Source organism: Aquarana catesbeiana, linkage group LG04 (assembly GCF_042186555.1).
Source record: "Aquarana catesbeiana isolate 2022-GZ linkage group LG04, ASM4218655v1, whole genome shotgun sequence".
Classification (NCBI taxonomy): domain Eukaryota; kingdom Metazoa; phylum Chordata; class Amphibia; order Anura; family Ranidae; genus Aquarana; species Aquarana catesbeiana.
The window spans coordinates 620,733,037-620,755,286 of record NC_133327.1 but is presented as its reverse complement, the minus strand read 5'-3'; the positions used below and the strand labels follow the sequence as shown (position 1 = coordinate 620,755,286).

At 42.1% G+C, this 22,250-nt stretch overlaps 1 protein-coding gene across 2 annotated transcripts in view; it reads right to left on the bottom strand.

Annotated features, from left to right (window-relative positions):
* Positions 1–266: 266 nt before the first annotated feature.
* Positions 267–22,250, bottom strand: part of LIN9 (lin-9 DREAM MuvB core complex component) — a 60,045-nt gene continuing 38,061 nt past the window's right edge. For both annotated transcript variants that reach the window (XM_073628306.1, XM_073628307.1), the window contains 9 exons: positions 21,659–21,816; positions 19,205–19,338; positions 16,891–17,010; positions 16,479–16,580; positions 16,219–16,299; positions 13,571–13,696; positions 12,589–12,768; positions 12,413–12,510; positions 267–7,767 (listed from right to left, as the gene is read on the bottom strand). In XM_073628306.1, coding sequence (XP_073484407.1) covers positions 7,662–7,767; positions 12,413–12,510; positions 12,589–12,768; positions 13,571–13,696; positions 16,219–16,299; positions 16,479–16,580; positions 16,891–17,010; positions 19,205–19,338; positions 21,659–21,816 — 1,105 coding nt within the window. In that variant the 3' untranslated portion in view covers positions 267–7,661. The remainder of the gene's footprint in view (positions 7,768–12,412; positions 12,511–12,588; positions 12,769–13,570; positions 13,697–16,218; positions 16,300–16,478; positions 16,581–16,890; positions 17,011–19,204; positions 19,339–21,658; positions 21,817–22,250) is intronic.

The following is a 22,250-nucleotide window of genomic DNA, read 5'->3' as shown; positions in this document are numbered from 1 at the left end:
TCAAACTAGTGTGTACTAGGCTTTAGTACGGCAGCTCCTCCCAAGCTCTTCAGTTTTCCTTTTTCATTCAGCCTGCTGGGTTGAATGAAAAAAAAAAAAAAAAATAGATAAGTGTGTATCAGGCTTAATTCATCCCCTCCACACATTTAGCTAATTAAATGAAAAACTCCACTTTAAAAAAACTGTTTGTGATACAAGGCATTAAATATATTTTACTGAATGGAAATCAGTCAATGTTATTGTGTAGGGGAAAAAACAGATCTAAGTGACCATAAATTATTTAATTTCAAAAAGAGCAGTCCAAAGTTTTATAATAAAGCCCAGTATCATACAGTTTCATTCATTATACAACCTTACACAACCAAAATAAAAAAAACAATACAAATAAAACACCCACACTCAACCCACTTCAGCAAACCATCTTTTCAACAGATTAAAAAGGTTTAAACAACCTATTTTGAAATCCCATTCCCATACACACACACACACACACTTGCCATCCCCTTCGCTTCTTCCCAGATGTGTACTGCTATCTTCGCATACATTGACCCATTGTCATGGTGGCACAGATCTTGCAAATCATTCTTGGATCCCAGTGGGTATTGTTCATCAAAAGGTCTTTAATTAAAATGGTCCATTAAAGTGAATGTGCAGCCTAAAATTTAAGGGCCCACATGCACTTTAAGGGTTTTTAATGCAATGTAAAGGGGGGGGACAAATTAACACACATTAGTATGAACAGAGTGAAACAGACAAGAAAACTGATCTGCAAAATAATGAACATCTTCAGCTTATTTGTCCCATCTGTGCACCCATGCATCTAATTTGCAAAATTGCAGAAATTTGTAAAATGCCACAAACTGGGTTCTTGAGTTCTGAGATTCTCTTTGGATCAAGCAATAAATTCATTAGAGTAAGGGCCCTTTCATACTGGGGCGGGCGTCGTCGTCATTGTCATATTGTAAGCGGCGCTTTACCGTCGGTATGCGGCCGCTAGCGGGGCAGTTTTACCCCCCGCTAGCGGCCGACAAATTGTTAAAAACCACCGCAAAGCGCCTCTGCCGGCAGTATAGCCGCGCCATCCCATTGATTTCAATGGGCAGAAGCGGTGAAGGAGCGGTATACACTCCGCTCCTTCACCACTCCGAAGATGCTGCTAGCAGGACTTTTTTTACCGTCCTGCCAGTGCACCGCTCCAGTGTGAAAGCTCTCGGGGCTTTCACACTGGAATGAAAGCAGCTGCACTTTCGGGTCGGTTTGCAGACGCTATTATTAGCGCAATAGCGCCTGCAAACCGCCCCAGTGTGAAAGGACCCCATGAGCCCTTTCACACCGGGCCGCCCGCAGCATCAGCGGTAAAACGCCGCTATTTTTAGCAGCGTTTTACCGTCGGATTAGCGGCGCATTTCGGCCGCTAGTGGGGCGCTTTTACCCCCCGCTAGCGGCAGAGAAAGGGTTAAAACCACCCGCAATAGCGGCGTTTTGCCGGCGGTGTCCCAGCGCTGCCCAATTGATTTCAATGGGGAGCAGCGGTGGAGGATCGGTAAACACACCGCTCCTTCACCGCTCCAAAGAAGCTGCTGGCAGGACTTTTTTTCCCGTCCTGCCAGTGCAGCACTCCGTGTGAAAGCCCTCGGGCTTTCACACTGGAGACAATGCTGCAGCTGTTTGAGGGCGGATTGCAGGCGCTATTTTTAACGCTATAGCGCCTGCAAAACTCCCTCGGTGTGAAAGGGGTCTAAGAGAAACAGGACCCAGCTTCAAGAGGTGTGGAACACTGCAATCTGTTCTACTAACTGGTGTCATGGAGAAAAACTGACACCCATTATGGAAGACACTTTGATAAGGCCTGTTTTACCATTCATTGCTCCTAATTGAACAGGTCCATCCACTTCAATGAAAAGAACAGACGGATTGGCTTAAGCTAGCCATACACAGATTTTGCATATTCAGCCAGTGCGCTGAATGAGAGAATCGAATAGTCCGCTCCAAACAGTGTGGATGGCGGAATCTCTGTTGCTGGCTTTCGCATTGAGCAGCTGCGACACCCTTGGTTGTCACAGGACCCAATGTTGTCGATGTTCAGTGAACGATCCCTCCCCTTTTGATTTTTTTTTTTTTTTTTTTTTTAGTCAAAGTTGGTTTAGTCAGATGGCGTAAAACCCTCGTGGACAAATAAAAATGATACAAAATACACAAGAATAATATTTTTGTTTTTTTTTTTTCTCTTTAAACTATACAAGCACTACAGGGTGAGTCCCTGTGTGGTCAGAGCTGTACAATACCATAAAATTCTTCATTATTTGTGGTCTCTAAAATTTGTGTAGGTACATTTTCCTAAATCTAGCTCATAAAACAAAAGGTGAAATGGTTTACCATAGAATTCTTTTTTCACCACCTATATTAAACATCCCAATACACAATTTTTACAAGGTAAACAGCCAAGGATACACATCATGTCTAAAGAGACGTCATAGGCAGATGTTGTCTATATGCTGCAGCCACCATTTATGTATCAACAGATATGGGGTTAATAAGCCTTTCCAACCATAGAGGTTTTCTGATCAAACACATTATAACAGAACTGAAAAACTTTTTTTCCTTTGGATGAAGTGATATACATCAGGTCGTTGTTGTAGTCTGTGTACCTGTTAAGTTTTCCCTGCATTTCAGGGACAGGAAATAAGACGAATCTCTCTCCAAGGGGATACAAGTCTATATGTATGGCCAGCTGTACTTTATAGGTTTCCCATGCTGGATTATAATGATTAAAGTGCATCTCCAGCTAAAACAATTGATTTAAATGTATGCAGGAGTGTTAGAACTTTTGTCAAGCTTGTTTTGACATCTGTGCATCCGTTGGGTGGATTATTGACCATTTTCTGTGCTGGTGACACAAGGGAAAGTGAAGGGATATATCAACCGTGAAACACATTGGGGTCGATTTACTAAAACCGGAGAGTGCAAAATCTGGTGCAGCTCTGCATAGAAACCAATCAGGTTCCAGGTTTGATTGTCAAAGCTTAATTGAACAAGCTGACGTTCGTAACCAATTGGTTACCATGCACAGCTTCACCAGATTTTGAGTGCTCCATTTTTAGTAAATCTCCCCTACTGAAACAACAACCAGGCCATGGTTTTTAGCAATTGCCAGTATTCAGCGAAAATAATTTTATATGTCCTTCGTTCATCTCCCAGGAAAGAAGTACAGCAGATTCCTCTATCCATGCTAAAGAGGGTGGATAGATGAATTTCCTGCTGCAGGCAGTTGTATTCTGCCAGCACCACTGATAGAATACTCAAACAGTTTCTGCATCTCGGCTGTCAATTTCCCACTAAGCTCCATTTGAGTGAATAATCAACTTCTGTCAATCAGGGTGTTGTCGATAGGGTCGCCCACAGAGCGAACTCCCTCAGATTCAGCAGGCAGCTGCTGTGCTCTTTAAAATGTTAGTTTCTAATACTACGACCTATATGAATCAAAGAGGTGCAGAACTAAACTTAGCAAGCAGCACCATCTCTGCTCTTCCAGCCTCAAATGACCACATGTGCAACCATATATCTCCATCCTTAGATATCAGTGCTCATGTTCACAAGCTGCACCTTGAAGCCCTCATGCTTTATATGACCTCCCCATACAAAACCCTATATCATATCTTCTACATGCATAACACACACAAAAATGGCATCCAGCCAACAACATTCCAATGCCAAGCACCTATTCCCTCAATAGTGTCAGAATCACTGCTGAATGCATAACCAATCTTTAAAGTGAACTTGTCATTACAACAAAAATACGAATAAAAGCCAAAGACAACCTGTGAAGGAGGAGATTTAATATTTTAACTTTGCAGCAGGCAGTGTTCCCAGTCTTTGGTCTCTTGAAATACTGTGGTGTCTCAGATGTTCACTGGTGTCTTGAATGTTCAGGTGTTTTGACAACTAGTCCTCCACGGGATGCTGTGGTTTTTCCCATTGGCCAAGTCACTACTGTGTCCTGTAGTAATGTACCAGCCGTTAGGAAGAACCACAGCACCCTGTTAGGGGGAAGGTGATGTTAGCCGGTAATCCAACACACCGTGATGAGTTGGATACCAGTGAAGCCCATAGCACTTCAAAATGCAATGATTGGTCTCCTGTGGGAAAATCAAGTAGGACATCTCTATTTTTTTCAGAAGATGAATAAAGCGTCAGGAACGCAAAGGGAAGAGGAGCATGTGCAGCTGCAGTGGTCAAGTGGTAAAGTGATCCTTCAAAGGACACTTTCACCCAAACTGTGTTTACGGGCAAGCCGAAAGACATGCCAGTTCCCTTATTGAGGGAAATGAGAGGTATACCCATTCCTGCCTCAAACATCCACATATTCTGACAAATAGACTTGAAAATTGGAGGATAACATTGGAGGGTCTGTCAATGTCCAAACAACAAAATGAATCACTGACCGAAGCACGTGCATAATCAGCTGCCTTGGAACATCGCTGATGCATGCTTGTTCCAATTCAGGACTAGGATGACAAGCCCCAAAGCCTGCATATTCGAAAAAAAAAAGACAAATACAACTGGTAGCGCCTATGTACCACAAATATCCACAATTCCAACTTGAACAAACCTAAAAACTTTCTAACCTCCATCTCAACTGCTTGTTATTTACTTCCTACACTATGCTTATTGCTGGCCACCAATTCCTATCAAATAAGATATATGCCTATCAGCAGAACACTAGGCACCTGGCAACTGCTTTTACATGTTCTTTATGGAAGCACCGCTACTGCGCTCCCCTGATTATCACTATACAGGGGTATTTGTTGTAGGTAAAATGCATACTAGGTGCCTCAAAACAGACCTGTCACAAAAAAAAAAAAGTATGGAGACTCTTCCTGCAATTTGGAGGTGCCTGGCTGTCATGCTGATCCCCTGAAACAGGCAGACAGATAATAATTGCAGACCTGCATACTTGTTCCAGGCCAGGGACTCCAAAAGGCTTGAAGAGAGTCAACACAACAGCCATTTCCAGGTAACTAATCATTTTAGATAAGACATCAGCAATGGCAGCTACCATAAAACTTTTATGGTAGTCACTTTAGAGGCATAGCCCACCAGGTTTCAAGTCACAATCGATAGTTTGGGTATAACCTGAAACACAATCGCATTCTCTCCCCCCCCCCCCCCCCCCTTACTTGAATCAAGAAGTGCTTCTCCCTAGAGCATCCCATTCTTTGAACTTAGTGTGGCTGTGCATGGCTCCTCCCAGAGAGCCGCATCATCCATTCACAGGGATCTGTGAATGGAAAGACTGCAGGTCCCATCTGCCATGGCAGCAGAGGGATTCACAGATCACAATGGAGCACAAGTGCAATGTCGTCACGACATTTGCAGTCCATTGTTTGCTTTCTCCAGCCCCATAACAGAAGGTCCTTACTTCAATAGCAGGAGCTTGCACATTGCTAGAATGTCACACTGATTGCAGTTGCAGTGCTTTGCAAGCTTTAATGCAAAAATGTAATCAAGACATTTTTTATTTTAGTAATGTGGGAGCATTTAATACATTTTTGCAAAAGGTGGACTATGCCTTTGGGGCACCCAAAGTAAAGTCTGCCTGTGAATCAGGCAAATAACCCCCCTCCACCCACCCACCCAAAAAAACGCACCTTTATCAGTAGGATGAGCACCATTGGCATCTTCTGCTGGCACAGCTCATTTCCCTCCTTCCCTTCCCTTAAATTAACCTCAAGACTAGCAGACCTTTCCTGTTCATAAACCTGCCAACCAATCTCCATGCATAAGGATGATCAGATTACCAATGCACATCTGCTTTCCTTTATCAGTCTATGGAAGGCCTAAGTAAACGTTTGCTTTAAATCAACTACATACATTCTAAGTACATCAAAATAAAGGTGTTCAAAGTTTTACATTTTGTTTTCTTAAGAAAATAGCTACAGCCTAAAAAAAAGTTTGCCCCCTGCCAACATATTGTAGAGAAGGGGTTCCTTGCTCTCTGTGTGAAAGCAGTGATCCTTCTGCAAAAGTTCCACACCCCCCTCAGTAGGGAGCATGAGCTCAGGGGGTGTGCCAAACTGCTGCAGAGCGACAACTGCTCACCCACAGAGATAGCAGGGGTCCTTTGCAGCAGCATCCTGCCAGAGGAAATGCTTTTCTACTCGGTCTGCGAGTGCTATCTAAAGAAACTGGAAGACTTAATTTTTTTGTTTTGATGCACTTGGAATGTATTTAGCAAAATTTTAACTGAAAGTTCAATCATGTTTTAAATGAGTTGGCGCCCTTTCCTTACTCAAACATCTCAATCGAATGTAGAAGCAGAAAGTTTATAAAAAGGCATCTTGTGGTGCTTGCTACTAAGCATATATACTCCACTCAGTCAAATCTTTGCTTTATATAGGTGAATATTGAACTGTACAGTACTAAAGTGTTTGAAAGTGTGAGAACAAAGGACTTTAACTCTATGAACATTGAGCAAAATAACTAGAATCCACAAAAAAAAAAAAAAAAAATTGTACCTACAAAATCACCGTAGAAAGCCACATGTGGATCTCCAGTAACTGGTTACAAATCACCACTGTACATAAAATCACAGTCGCAATGCACAGTGGGTACAGATTTCTTCTTAATGCAAACAGATCTCTTGGGATTCAATTAGCAGAACGAAAACAGGTTTGCAGATATATGGCTGAGCCGACACCAAACTTGGTCATGAACTCCTGGAATCCTACTGGATAAGGTCAAGAGCATGTGCAAAGTTAACGCTCAACTAAAGTTTCAGTTGAAAACTAAACACATTCCAGGGAAACCAAAAAAGTAGGAAAGTCCTCTTTCTGCAGAAAAGGACTCTTGTACTCCATGTGGAAGTGGTGGTCTCCCTGGCAGATCCCAGCTGAGACAGAGCTAGAGATCTCAACCAGCAGGGAGCATGGGCATGTTGATTGGATATCTCCAGTTCTAACTCTACAAGGGGTATATTGGACCTCTGCTTCCATGCAGAGCAAGGATCCTTTACAGTATGCTGGCAGGGGACAAGCTTATCTACTTTCTAAAGATCCTGGACACCTTTTGATTGGACGCACCTGGAATATATTTTACTGATTTAAACAAAGTTTAGTTTAAGTAACCCCCTAGCAATCGATCAGAATGACTTCTCTTTGCTAGAAGGAAGGCTGGAATATTAAATGCAGCAGATAAACAAGTCTGTATACCCGTTGTACACAGTATGGCTGCCACCCCTCCTTAAGCTGACAATTTAATTTTAAAAACTTGTTTGCCATGACAGGGCATGGGTTTGTGGGATTCACCTAAACACTTTCAGCTCAGCTTGTAGGAAGACCACTTACAATTCTCATTTGTTTTCATGCAGTGAAAGCAAATAATGCAGCCGATGACAAATAACGACATCATCACGAGCCACGCAGGACAGTGAGGAGGGATGACAAGGAAAAAAACCAACAACGAAGAAAGGAAACGATGAAGGGTGCTCTTTCCACAATATCTGTAGACTGGGTGGGAAGCAGCCTGGAAACTCAATCCCTGCTATTCTTTGCCGTGTGTATCCATAGGACAAAGTAAATAAAATATGTCAAGTTTGTAATGCTGGTTCGTTTGTAATACAAAGAAGAGTCCATGTTTCTTCTATAGACGAGTACGCCAGATTGTCAGTCTCTGTTGGTGTTATTGGCTGAGAAGGCGTGAAGATTTCCCATTTGACTCAGGCCGCTCTGGATATGTGCTACGTGGATCTCCACATTATTCTGAAAACAGCTGCAAAACAAAAAAACAAAACAAAAACAGATGGGTGCCATCATATTCTGAGGTCTGCAGGATTTCCAATGCAACAAAGAACTTATGTTGACTGGTAAGAACACTGCCTGCAATAGTATGGTGGACTCCCTGTGGGCATATACATGGTCATAGAGGCTCTATGACTGGACAAGGGATTTGCAAAAGCAAGGAGTTAGAATGAAATTAGAACCAGATGGGGCTAAATCAGGTGTTTTCTTTTAGCTAAAGGTGGCTAGAGATTGATCAAAATTCAGCAGGGACCTGGCGATTTTTGATTAGGGTGTAGCTGTACCTGTTTGACAATAGTCGATCATTAGATCGATATTGATTGAATGAACAACTTGAAAAACTTTTGCTGATTGGTGGCTGAAGCAGCAGATTACAATATTCTGACAGTGCTGAGTCCAGCTTTCAGAATACAAGGTCCTGGTGGGTGGGTGTGGGTATTTGTGGATGGAGGAATCTGTTCTATTTTTTAATTTTTAGTTCAGCTTGCTGGTTTAAAAAAAATAAAATCTATGTTCAGTTAACAAATGTAACATGCACTTTATTGGGATCTGCTTTTGGGCTGGGCTTTTTAGTTTCACATTTTTATTTGTGTGTTACGACCTATTGCTTTTTCTGGGTTTGGACCCCATGATCGAACTGCAGAAATGACAACTCAACTAGCATATCTCATTATATATACACACACACACATATATTATATATATATATACATACACACACATATGTGTGTATATATATATATATATATATATATATACATATATATATATATATACATACACACACATATGTGTGTGTATATATATATATATATATATATATATATATATATATATATATATATATATATATATATATATATATAATGTTGGGACAGCGACACAATTCTAATCTTTTTGGCTCTATACACCACCACAATGCATTTGAAATTAAACAAACAAGATGTGCTTTAACTGCAGACTTTCAGTTTTAATTTGAGGGTATTTACATCCAAATCAGGTGAATGGTGTAGGAATAACAGTTTGTATATGTGCCTCCCACTTTTTAAGGGACCAAAAGTAATGGGACAATTGGCTGCTCAGCTGTTCCTGGCCAGGTGTGTGTTATTCCCTCATTATCCCATTTACAAGGAGCAGATAAATGTCCAGAGTTCATTTCAAGTGTGCCATTTTCATTTGGAATCTGTTGCTGTCAACTCTCAATAAAAGATCCAAAGAGCTGTCACTATAAGTGAAGCAAGCCATCATTAGGCTGAAAAAACAAAACAAACCCATCAGAGAGATAGCAAAAACATTAGGTGTAGCCAAATCAACTGTTTGGAACATCCCTAAAAAGAAAGAACACACCGGTGAGCTCAGCAACAGCAAAAGACCCGGAAGACCACAGAAAACAACTGTGGTGGATGACCAAATAATTCTTTCCCTGGTGAAGAAAACACCCTTCACAACAGTTGGCCAGATCAAGAACACTCTCCAGGAGGTAGGTGTATGTGTGTCAAAGTCAACAATCAAGAGAAGACTTGAGTGAATACAGAGGGTTCACCACAAGATGTAAACCATTGGTGAGCCTCAAAAACAGGAAGGCCAGATTAGAGTTTGCCAAACATCATCTAAAAAAGCCTTCACAGTTCTGGAACAACATCCTATGGACAGATGAGACCAAGATCAACTTGTACCAGAGTGATGGGAAGAGAGGAGTATGGAGAAGGAAAGGAACTGCTCATGATCCAAAGTATACCACCTCATCAGTGAAGCATGGTGGTGGTAGTGTCATGGCGTGGGCATGAATGGCTGCCAATGGAACTGGTTCTCTTGTATTTATTGATGATGTGACTGCTGACAAAAGCAGCAGGATGAATTCTGAAGTGTTTCGGGCAATATTATCTGCTCATATTCAGCAAAATGCTTCAGAACTCATTGAACGGCGCTTCACAGTGCAGATGGACAATGACCCGAAGCATACTGCAAAAGCAACCAAAGAGTTTTTAAGGGAAAGAAGAAGTGGAATGTTATGCAATGGCCAAGTCAATCACCTGACCTGAATCCGACTGAGTGTGCATTTCACTTGCTGAAGACAAAACTGAAGGGAAAATGCCCCAAGAACAAGCAGGAACTGAAGACAGTTGCAGTAGAGGCCTGGCAGAGTATCACCAGGGATGAAACCCAGCGTCTGGTGTTGTCTATGCGTTCGCGACTTCAGGCTGTAATTGACTGCAAAGGATTTGCAACCAAGTGTTTAAAAGTGAAAGTTTGATGGATGATTGTTAATCCGTCCCATTACTTTTGGTCCCTTAAAAAGTGGGAGGCACATAAACAAACTGTTGTAATTCCTACACCGTTCACCTGATTTGGTTGTAAATACCCTCAAATTAAAGATGGAAGTCTGCATTTAAAGCACATCTTGTTCGTTTCATTTCAAATCCATTGTGGTGGTGTATAGAGCCAAAAAGATTATAATTGTGTCCCAATATTTATGGACCTGACTGTATATACACACACACACACACACACAGTGGGGATGGAAAGTGTTCAGACCCCCTTAAATTTTTCACGCTTTGTTATATTGCAGCCATTTGCTAAAATCATCTAAAGCTTATTTTTTTCCTCATAATGTACACACAGCACCCCATATTGACAGAAAAACACAGAATTGTTGACATTTTTGCAGATTTATTAAAAAAAGAAAAACTGAAATATCACATGGTCCTAAGCATTCAGACCCGTTGCTGTGACACTCATATTTAACTCAGGTGCTGTCCCTTTCTTCTGATCATCCTTGAGATGGTTCTACACCTTCATTTGAGTCCAGCTGTGTTTGATTATACTGATTGGACTTTATTAGGAAAGCCACACACCTATCTATATAAGACCTTACAGCTCACAGTGCATGTCAGAGCAAATGAGAATCATGAGGTCAAAGGAAATGCCTGAAGAGCTACAGAATTGTGGCAAGGCACAAATCTGGCCAAGGTTACAAAAAAATTCTGCTGCACTTAAGGTTCCTAAGAGGACAGTGGCCTCCATAATCCTTAAATGGAAGACGTTTGGGATGACCAGAACACTTCCTAGGGCTGGCCGTCCGGCCAAACTGAGCTATCAGGGGAGAAGAGCCTTGGTGAGAGAGGTAAAGAAGAACCCAAAGATCACTGTGGCTGAGCTCCAGAGATGCAGTCGGGAGATAGGAGAAAGTTGTAGAAAGTCAACCATCACTGCAGCCCTCCACCAGTCAGGGCTTTATAGCAGAGTGGCCCGATGGAAGCCTCTCCTCAGTGCAAGACACATGAAAGCCCGCATGGAGTTTGCTAAAAAAAAAAAAAAAAAAAAAAAACACCTGAAGGACTCCAAGATGGTGAGAAATAAGATTCTCTGGTCTGATGAGACCAAGATAGAACTTTCTGGCCTTAATTCTAAGCGGTAAGTGTGGAGAAAACCAGGCACTGCTCATCACCTGTCCAATACAGTCCCAACAGTGAAGCATGGTGGTGGCAGCATCACACTGTGAGGGTGTTTTTCAGCTGCAGGGACAGGACGACTGGTTGCAATCGAGGGTAAGATGAATGCGGCCAAGTACAGGGATATCCTGGACGAAAACCTTCTCCAGAGTGCTCAGGACCTCAGACTGGGCCGAAGGTTTACCTTCCAACAAGACAATGACCCTAAGCACCTAGATAAAATAACGAAGGAGTGGCTTCACAACAACTCTGTGATTGTTCTTGAATGGCCCAGCCAGAGCCCTGACTTAAACCCAATTGAGCATCTCTGGAGAGACCTAAAAATGGCTGTCCACCAACGTTTATCATCCAACCTGACAGAACTGGAGAGGATCTGCAAGGAGGAATGGCAGAGGATCCCCAAATCCAGGTGTGAAAAACTTGTTGCATCTTTCCCAAAAAGACTCATGGCTGTATTAGATCAAAAGGGTGCTTCTACTAAATACTGAGCAAAGGGTCTGAATACTTAGGACCATGTGATATTTCAGTTTTTCTTTTTTAATAAATCTGCAAAAATGTCAACAATTCTGTGTGTTTCTGTCAATATGGGGTGCTGTGTGTACATTAATGAGGAAAAATAAAAAGAACCTAAATGATTTTAGCAAATGTCAGCAATATAATAAAGAGCGAAAAATGTAAGGGGGTCTGAATACTTTCTGTCCCGTGTGTGTGTATATTACTGAAAAACCAAATCCAGTGTCAACAACCACACACCTTAAGCCCCCCGATCCTATGGTGCAATTTGTCAGGCGATTTGACCGTTCCAAATTGCATGACAAGTTGCTCACCATTGTCGGCAATGGAAAGATTGAAATTGCCGTGACTCAAGTCGCAGCAACTTTGAAAAAGGCTCCTGTATTACTTTTAGCCAATTTGTGACTTGCACAGACTTCTGTTGTATGAAGTCGCAAGCCGCAATGAAATCAGCAGTGCAAATCGCACTGATGTGCGGCCTTGAAATTGCACGATTTCAAAGCGGCACCTGTGTGAACGGGGGGGCTTACTGCATGATAGTAATAAATGTAAAGGTAAACACTAGTCTAAAATACATGACATACAAGCTGACACAATGGAAATGATAAACATGACAGCAGAATAAGACACATCAAGGCCTGACACACATACCTGATATTTGAAGGGTTTATAGAACTCTTTATATCGTTAATAGAATCTGTTAAAGATTTGAATTCAAAAGAATTCAGGTCCCCTCCTTCTGCCAGACACTGTAAAAGAAACAGTACAGTCTCACAAATGATGCTCTATAAAAGCCTGGAAGTAATGCAGCAATGTTGAGGTCTTACTTTGATCTGTAGGAGGATAGCGGTGAGCCGGGATATGAGGTCTGTCAGGCTCTCGTTCTGTACACATGACTGACCGTTTGAGGTGTTGGCTTGTCGGACCATCTCCTGGCCTTCTTCCTCACAACGCCGCCTCATGTCTGTTGGCTGGTTTGCAGGCTGAAGGCCCTGATCTGGAGCAAGCTGTGGAAGTTTGAGAAGTGAGATTGGGTCTAATAGAAGATCTGTCATTGCCCATGCTATCACAAGGGATGTTGTTCATCCCCTGTGAGAGCAATAAAGTAAAAAAAAAGTAATTAAAAAGAAATAAATGAAATGCGCACATAGGTCCTGCACACATATATAAAACGGTGATCACACCACACGTGAGGCATCCCCACAAAACGTCAGAGTGAGAGCAATAATTGTAGCACAAGACCTGTAATTCTAAACTGGTAACCTGTAAAGGCCTTTAAAGCATCAGCTATGGATAATTTAATGCACTGTAGTTTGTCACAATTCCACGGGTGTGAGCAATTTTAAAGCGTGATGTGTTAGGTATCTATTTACTGTAGCATCATCTTTTATATTTAACCAAAATATTGGGCATTACATTGTGTTTAAGTGCACTAAAATGTATTAAATTAGATCATTCCTGAAAATTTGCATTTGATAAAAGAATGCGCAAATATCGTGAGACAAAAAGATTAAAATTAAAAAGAAAAAAAAAAAAAAAAAAAAACAGCCACCACTTTACTCCCCAGGGCCTTTGCTTTCAAAACTATATATTCTGTTTTGTAGATAATGTTAGGCGGTTTTAAGTAATTTCCTACCAAAAATAAATAAATAAAAACGTACCTGTACAATATGTAAGACATGTCAGAACTGGTTTGGAGGGCAAGTGGTTAAACAATTGAAATTCTATTTCTGTTTGGCTACGTGTTCAGTTTAGTCCCACTGCTAACAAAATATCTTTATATACCTTCAATTACAAAGATTTCCTTACCTCGTAGCAGTACTGCTGAACCTTATGAAGAACCTTATTAAGATCTTTATTGAGTTGTTCCAGTTCCAGAACAAGGGTTGCATATCTCCTCTGAAACTCAATGCCAATAGGAGCAGAATATGATTTCTGTCGAGAGAAATGTGGTTATCAGAAAAATTGATTTCATTGTCACAATATTTCATAAGATGTTAAATGAATCTTTTTACAAATTTCATGTAATGTTGGGATAGTTTTTTGGTGAAAAATAAAACCAGTCAGTCATTCAGAGGAGATACATGAGGCAAAATTTCATGATTCCAGCATATTATTGCAGATTGCATGCTGCTGTTTTTTGGACTTTGAATTCGGCCATTTGAGTGCACTTGCTGAAATGCTTCAATATCAGTGTCATCTAGGAGATTCTTTAGTCACATGGTCAGCTGCAGCCTAGTAAAACACACTGCCGTCTCCCAAATAAAGGCTGGTTTGACAAACATGAATTCAGGAAGGGAGAGGGTGAGGACAACTGCAGGACCATTCACAAAGCGCAGCAGGAAACCGGCTCCAGTGCTGGTTTCCCTTACCTAAGATGCCGGTGCCTGGACCTGAAGCCGATTGAAGAATCGGCTCGGGTGAAGACATTGTTGGATCCCTGGACAGATAAGTGTCCTTATAATAAATGTAAACTGCTGGGGGAGGGGTAGACTGGAGCTCCTCTTTAAAAGGAACTTTGACCAATCGGACATGTTTTGACAAAGTAAAGCCACAGCCAGGATAGAGTGAAGGGCAGAACCTGCCAGAGAACAGAGCTCTGGAAGCCACCTATCCATTGGGTCTTTAAGGACAGGAGGTGCGTCCTTTACTAAACATTGAGATCCCTTTCACACTGGAGGTGTTTTTTCAGGCGCTTTAGCGCTAAACATAGCGTCTGAATAAAGCCTCAACTGCAAACCCAGTGTGAAAGCCCGAGTGCTGTCACACTGGGGCGCTGTGCTGGCAGGGAGTCACAAAAAGTCCTGCAAGGAGCTTCTTTGCAGCGCTATAGGAGCAGTGAATACACCGCTCCTATAGCGCCCCTGCCCATAGAAATAGCGCCGCTTTGCCACCGACGCCGGGAGCTTTCAGTGTTAAAGGGCTCTAAGCGTTTTGTTAAGGCATTACATGGGTGAATCCACAGTGGGAACAGACCAACCCTCTACTGTACAAAGGCCTCCCCAAATGGATAGAAGGCTAATAAGCATGGGGGGGGCGATACAAATAATTGGAAACACATTCAAAGTCTTTGTAGCCTTAGAGCTTTAAATGACCTAAGAAGCTGATTCTTCAGCTTCCTAATCACAAGTCTTTCATGACCATGGAAAAGACCTCAAGTCTGACATCAAGCTGCAGACATTGCACACTACCGCCAGTAGGTGCACTTCAAGCAGCCCTGGAGCCAACAAAAGTTAGCCAGGGGCACCTAGTACAGTGGGATTGTACCCCACGCCCCCCCCCCCCCCCCTGTGTCTAGAATGAGACATATCGCAACCGCATGGTGGCGAGACAATATATAGACTCAAGGTACAGGCAAGGCTTCAGGTACCCACAAATCCCAGACAGCTGGTAGCAGGTGAGGGTTCAATAGCAAACAGGAGAAGCAGTAAACAGTTGCTTCCTCAATGCTGCCTGGTGGGTAACAGATTGTAGCGTGTAACGGTCCACCCAGCCAACATCAGTGCTCAGTCTCCCTTTAACTCCTTCTGCAGCAGAAACGGGGAATAAAAAAGGTGCCCAACAGCCTATGCCATGAAGTAGCACTTAGTGTTGGGCACGGCCAGCTTACTCATTGGTTCATTTAGAGACAGAACAAGCGGTGAGGCAATGCCTGCAGCTCAGGTCTGGATCTGGAAAGCACTCTGCAGTTTAACGCTTACAAGAGTGGAGTCTGGAAAGTGCCCCACATTGAACCAAGAATCTGAAAGTCACGTCTTGTCTATCCCTGTAACATCCTGGGGGGGGGGGGGGGACTGAAGGAAAAATGCCAACAAGGAGGTTAGTCTAACACAGCAGAGCTGTAGAAAAGATGTCCATCCTCCTAAGACACTGGCAAAAAACTGAGGCATGCTCCTGGTATTAAGATGGGTTATCCTGGGCTGGCATACAGATTTTTTTTTTTGCTTGCCATTGTCCAATCCTCCAATAGGCAGCAGTATAATCCAAAAGTTTAAGACTTTTGAACTTTAGGACCTGTGTCCTTCGATGGACAAGAAACGCTGAAGTCCTTTTACTTTCTCACAGAAATTAGTATATCACATACTCACTAGGAACAGAAGCTGCACACCTCAGTGGAGATCTAAGGCCAAATATCTGTCTCAGGCTCACAGCCTACTACTGCCCAAATACCAGTCTCTAAACGGCTGAGGGCAGGTGAACTCAGCACATAGTCACTGCTGGGAGGGGGAGCATGGTGAACTGAGCTCCAAGGATAACTTGAATTAAGTCAGTGCTGTCAACTTTTGAGGATGAAATGCACCACAGTGTCCGTAGCTACAGAGGTCGCCAAGAACATATTTTAAAATTAATTTGCTTCTTGCTAATATTTAAAAAAAGTCTACAACTTGGACTCAAGTTCACTATGGGTGGGGGTATGTGGTGTTTGAAACTGACCATGCAAAATAATCAAGACTCACCAGTTTTTCTGCTTCCGTGTTCATGTCTTTTAGTTGTCTGATGTGTTCTTTCTTGATCATAAGGATTTTTGATAACCTTGTCTAACCCCCCAAAAAAAAACAAAAAAACACGACTGTTAAAAATAGAGATCAAAAATAGTTCAAATACGAAAAAAATAAAAAAATTTGTATGATGCCAAAATTGACATTGAAAAGGTTACAACTGCAAACCAAGAACGTTATATTGCAAATATTCCAGTATGAAGTTCTAATTTACTTACCACCTGAACAAGAAATTCCACTGGAAACCCCCCTATTGTGTTATTTTCTATGCTGGACGATTTGCTTTTCCAGGGAGATTGTGCCAACAGGGTATCACTTTCCTAAAATTTGGTATAAAATATAAGCATCACAAAACAAAGAACACACTGCCATATGGTAAATCGAAACAGATTGATGCACAGTGCAAACAAACTGAAAGCAGCAATTTTAACTGCAAAAACATTTCCAATAAATACATTTACACTTGTAACAAGTAACAACCCCCCATCCCTACTTGCGTAGCTAGTATTAATATTTTATGAATACAGTGCTGCATAGCAGCTTAGCTTTAATGCTACCATTATCTATTCATTAACTTTCCTCATTGTTCTTGTTTCTACAAAATTAATGGAAAGAAATAATAAAACTTACCATAATGGGTGACTGGACAGGTGGAGGGTATTGTAACCGTGGTGGAGTCATGAACATTCTGGAAGGCCGCTGTTTTTGTCCAAAGGAAGCGATGGGCATTGTTTCATGTGGCTCATTGCTCTGCAAGATGTGCATAAGTTACAAACTTTCAAATAAAAGCCATGGGTTGGTGTTCACCTTTTCAAAAAGCAAACGCCCCTACCTACACCCTTCCCACCCACTGCCTCCCTGGGTGATAGTTTCACCGTCTATGCAGCATGGTGCAGCAGTCCTGCGGTTCGAAAACTGCACTGTTCTTTCCCTTCTTTCCCTATGGGCATCAGGATGAAACAGAGCATTCCTGAGTGGTCAGATCGGGCATCACCCACAGACGCAAATGCAGTGGGGTATTGGTTTGAGAGGGGGTTTGTTCACTTACAGTTTAAATCTCCAAACACTATTTTTAAACAGAAGTTAAAGTGATTATAAAGTCCTTTTTTTTTTTCTATAAAAACAACAAACATGTCATACTTACCTGCTCTGTGTAGTTGGTTTTGCTCAGGGTAGCCCAGATACTCTTCTCGGGTGCCTCTTCTGTTCCCCTGGCCCCTCCCTCCTGTTGAGTGCCCCCACAGCAGGCATCTTGCTTTGGGGGCACCCAAGCCAAGTTGCAGCTACGCATGTCCATTCAGACATGGAGCTGCGGTTTGGCCCTGCCCCCTCTCTCTGCTGATGGGCTAACTGACTGATTGACAGCAGCGGGAGCCAATGGCGCTGCTGCTGTGTCTCAGCCAATAAGGAGGAAGAGTCCTGGATGGCCGAGACACTTGGACATCGCTGGACACAGCGGGGCTTAGGTAAGCATTAGGGGGTGCTGTATAAAATGCATTAAGATAAAAAAACCTTCTGACTTTACAATAACTTTAATACACTTGCTGCTCCAGCACCTGTTACTGGTGTGATTAGTATATAATCCAGGCTGTTGTGAAGACGCAATTCACCGGATTCATTAGATGCATGTTTAATGTTATTGGGCGGCCAAGTTCTTACGATTGATGACTACTAAGTCTTTGGTACACACGTACCAGGAAAGGAGAGGCTGCCCCATCTCCAACATATTTAAGTAGTCCAGGCTGGTAATAATAACTCATACCGCTTGACAATAGGAGAGACTGCGACAGTCCCACACATGTAAAGAATTGAGTTTTCAATAAAAGCATCTTTCGCCTTAGCCATTTGATATCTCAGGTATCCCTCAACACAGGCCTGCTTTAAAAAGCAGATGTCCCTGGCATCATTAAGGATAAAAAGTAATCAAATAGCTGAGTCTTCCATTAATATTTTAGCTGGTAAAGACCAGATGGAAAAGCAATTTAATAACAGTGCTTTGTATGTGATGCAAACCGTATGAGGATCACCGGGGGGTTAGATCAGTTATGTACATTTAGATCAGTTATGTACATTTAGATCTTCCTACAGTATGACCAAGTTAGTTAATGCTTTGTTTGACAAGGCCAGGACTAGAAACAGTGAGCAGATTTGAGTGGGCCTTTATTATTTTCTGGTGGTTGAACAGAGTATGTAAACTTACTTTAAAACTGATATTTTATTGGGGAATTTTTTGTAAAATGTGTTTACTTAGCAAACACATGCAGCTGAAGAAAAATGTGACAGTATCTCTTTACTGGACTTTTATAAGTTTTATTTTCCCAAAGAAAAATATCCTATTCTTCACAATCACGCCTTATTCATGTCATCAGTTTATGGCAGCATCTATATTTATGAGCAACTATTTTTAAGGTTGCAGCACATGAAAGGCAAAATCAGAACCAAAATATCTAATGAGCCCCTTGAGAATTCATTGAGAATTTCTACATCCATCGAACCAGATATTGATGAGTTAGTTTATCAAAAACTGTCAAATATCAGTCTACTTTTATGTTGCCCTTTTACTTTTAGAAAAAAAAAAAAAAAAAGGATTTAGATAGGTACATTATCTAGAACAGTGATTGTTAACTTGTGATCTGCCAGATGTTTTCTGCTCATCAGCCATCATTGTTAGTGTATTTTATGTGGGGGCCAAGACAATTCCTCTTCCACCAATGTGGCCCAGGATGGTCAAAGGGTTGGACGCCCCTGCTTTAAAGTCAAATAGGTTCAGAGACCGGTATGTCTCTTGAGAAGATCTCACCTCCTGTCGCTACTGACAGACAAGCTATGCCAGTGTTTAGCAGAACGAATCAACTTACAGTTTCAATTTTAGAAGAATAGTTTCTTTAGGAACTCTACAAGGTAAACTGTAAATTACACAGCTGTGTGCACAAAGCAAACTTACCAGGACTTCATAGTCTGGGATCGTATGTGTACCGAGTCCATTTCTATCAAATGTGACCCTGTAAGTGGAATTTTGGGTGTCTACAGCATCGATCTGACCAGTGAACAGGCCATCATGTATTCCTCGTAACCGAGCTGAGGGAAGATGGAAAACAAACCAGCTGTGATCTAGACACACCATACTTGTTTAGAACATGAAATGTTTCATGGAAAAGGTACTCTTCTAAACAAGCACCAACATCCCTTTCACTGGCCTTTGCCAGAGTGAAGTCTAATAAACACCACACTTCAATTGTTAAAGCCCTGTTCCAGACCAGCCCCCCCCCCCCCCCACTTGCCCCCTTTACACAGTGCATCTTTTTTTTTTAAACACTTTTTAAGATATCTTCAGGCTGGTTATGTGACCTACCAGGTTGTCTTCCTCTCTACCTCCTGTCCAGGGCAGTCCTCTGCTGATGAATAGAGCAATGCTGACATCAGTTCCATTCTTTATTTCAATAAACAATGAATGAAGGCACAATGGTGATGCCCCCCTTAGGGGCAGGGCCATGACACCCATTTCTTCATAGTAAGATTGGGGGCATATTAATAGTCTTCAGGGCTCCAATCAGCCTAGAAAATTCTGACGGAAGATGTGTCATGCCAAGACATTGATGAGCAGTCTACCCCCACTCCCTTTATTCACTGCAACACATACTAATACTCTTTGACCTGAGATTGTAATATTCTCATCAGTAAATGGTCTACATCAGTGTTTCCAGAGCTTTGTTCAGCTGTGTAACACAGACACAACCATTACCTTGTCTGAGTGTCAGCTATACTGCTCTAAAACATTTGCACAAGTCTAACCTAGCTAGACTGCCAATCATTAGGATATGGTCTTCTCCAAATTGTCCACTGCAACACATACAAGCTCATGCTGCCCTGTGGTATCTGCTCATCGATCATAGAGGCAGCATATTTGAGAAATCAGGTAAGCACAAAGATTCTGAGATCTGCAAAGTCGCATTTGCAGTGAGGGTCATCACCAGCGATACATGTCCTACAAATTGGAAAAACACTAGCCGTTTGTAGTCCGATTCCTCCAAAAGCAGCTACATTTTTTTAAGGGGAAGTTTGGGTGGCAAAGATGCCATTTTCCAATCTCACATTAAACCTGCAAGCGGCTTAATATCCAATCTATCCAAGCATGAAAGGACTGTCCCAGTAAAACTTCAGACCATAAGCCTTGGTGGTGTCTTATACTAGAAGCCAAAGAACCAGCACCCATTTTTGGCAAGGGCAACCAGTTCAGTGGATACAAATGCTAAGGTGCATTTGGCATAGGAAATTATATATATATGTGTATATATATATATATATATATATATATATATATATATATATATATATATATATATATATATATACACACACATACTACATTGCCAAATGACACCTGCCTTTACATTCACATGAACTTTAATGGCATCCCAGTCTAAGGTTGGGTTCTCACTGATGCAGGTTTCTCCGCATTCAATTTGCATGACAGAAGAGTGACTGGCTCTCAATGGAGTCAGTTTGCACAGCTCTGGGGTGGCCGCAGTCCGCGCAGGAAAAGGGTCCTGTGCTTCAGTGGCTCCGTTTTAGGTGCGAATTCAGGCAAAAATTCGGACCGGATTTGCAGCTAAATCTGTGAACAGGGACGCACCGTACCCCCTGCTGTGACCCGCGGCCACATCAGTGTGAGCCCAGCCTTCGTCTGTAGGGTTCAATATTGAGTTGGCCCACCCTTTGCAGCTATAACAGCATCAACTCTTCTGGGAAGGCTGTCCACAAGGTTTAGGAGTGTGTCTATGGGAATGTTTGACTATTCTTCCAGAACATTTGTGAGGTCAGGCACTGATGTTGGACGAGAAGGTCTGGCTTACAGTCTCCACTCTAATTCATCCCAAAGGTGTTCTATCGGCTTGAGGTCAGCACTCTGTGCAGGCCAGTCAAGTTCCTCCCCCCCACACTCACTCATCCATGTCTTTATGGACCTTGCTTTGAGCATGGTGCACAGTCAAGTTGGAATAGGAAGGGGCCATCTCCAAACTCCACAAAGTTGGGACCATGAAATTGTCCAAAATGTCTTGGTATGCTGACACATTAAGAGTTCCCTTCACTGGAATTAAGGGGCCAAGCCCAACCTCTGAGAAACAACCTCAACACCATAACCCCCCTCCATCAAATAATTTGGAGGGGATGGCCAAATACTTTTGGCAATATAGCGTGGATGAGTGAGTTTGGGGTGGAGGAACCTGGCCTGCACAGAGTCCTGACCTCAACCCGATACCTAGAAAAATGGTGACATGTTGAAAACATACTTTACCCACTGTATGTATATACACACACACACACACACACACACACACACACACACACCTTCATTCACTAGGAAGATTCCTCTGTAAAACATTTAAACACACATTACCTGTAACTTTAGTTCCGATGACCAGAGAGAGGGGGATTTCATCCGGCAGATCCTTGAACTGGGAGACGTCTGCCACCTTCCTCTGCTGTAAGAGGCGTATTTTCTGTCGTTTCTGTTCCAGAGCCGATCGCTCTTCTTCAAAGAATGCAGCAGAACATCTACAACATCAACAATACAAATGTAATACATAGAAAAACCACATCTGCAAAGCTTTCTGCAAACTGGCTGACATTTCATGGATTTGGACAAAGATTAGTTTATGAACATTCCCGAGAACATTCAGGGCGGAGAGCTCTATTTCAGACCAGGAAGACTTCTACTGCAATAGTTTTAGGAACACATAATTTTTAACCTGCTAAAGAATTTCTGTAACCAGTGTTAAAAATCTGCATCACTTTGAGTGCATTTTAAAAAATGCCAGTCATCACTTGTTGTACAGCACATTTAAAGGTCATCTAAACCCAAAAACAAAAATGTAGCATATTGCAGCTTACCAATCCTTAAATGTGGTGCCTGCATTCGTTTTCTTTATTTAGCCCTTTTTCACCTGGTGATCTGGCCATTAACTCTTCTTGTCTCAAAGTGGCTCCAC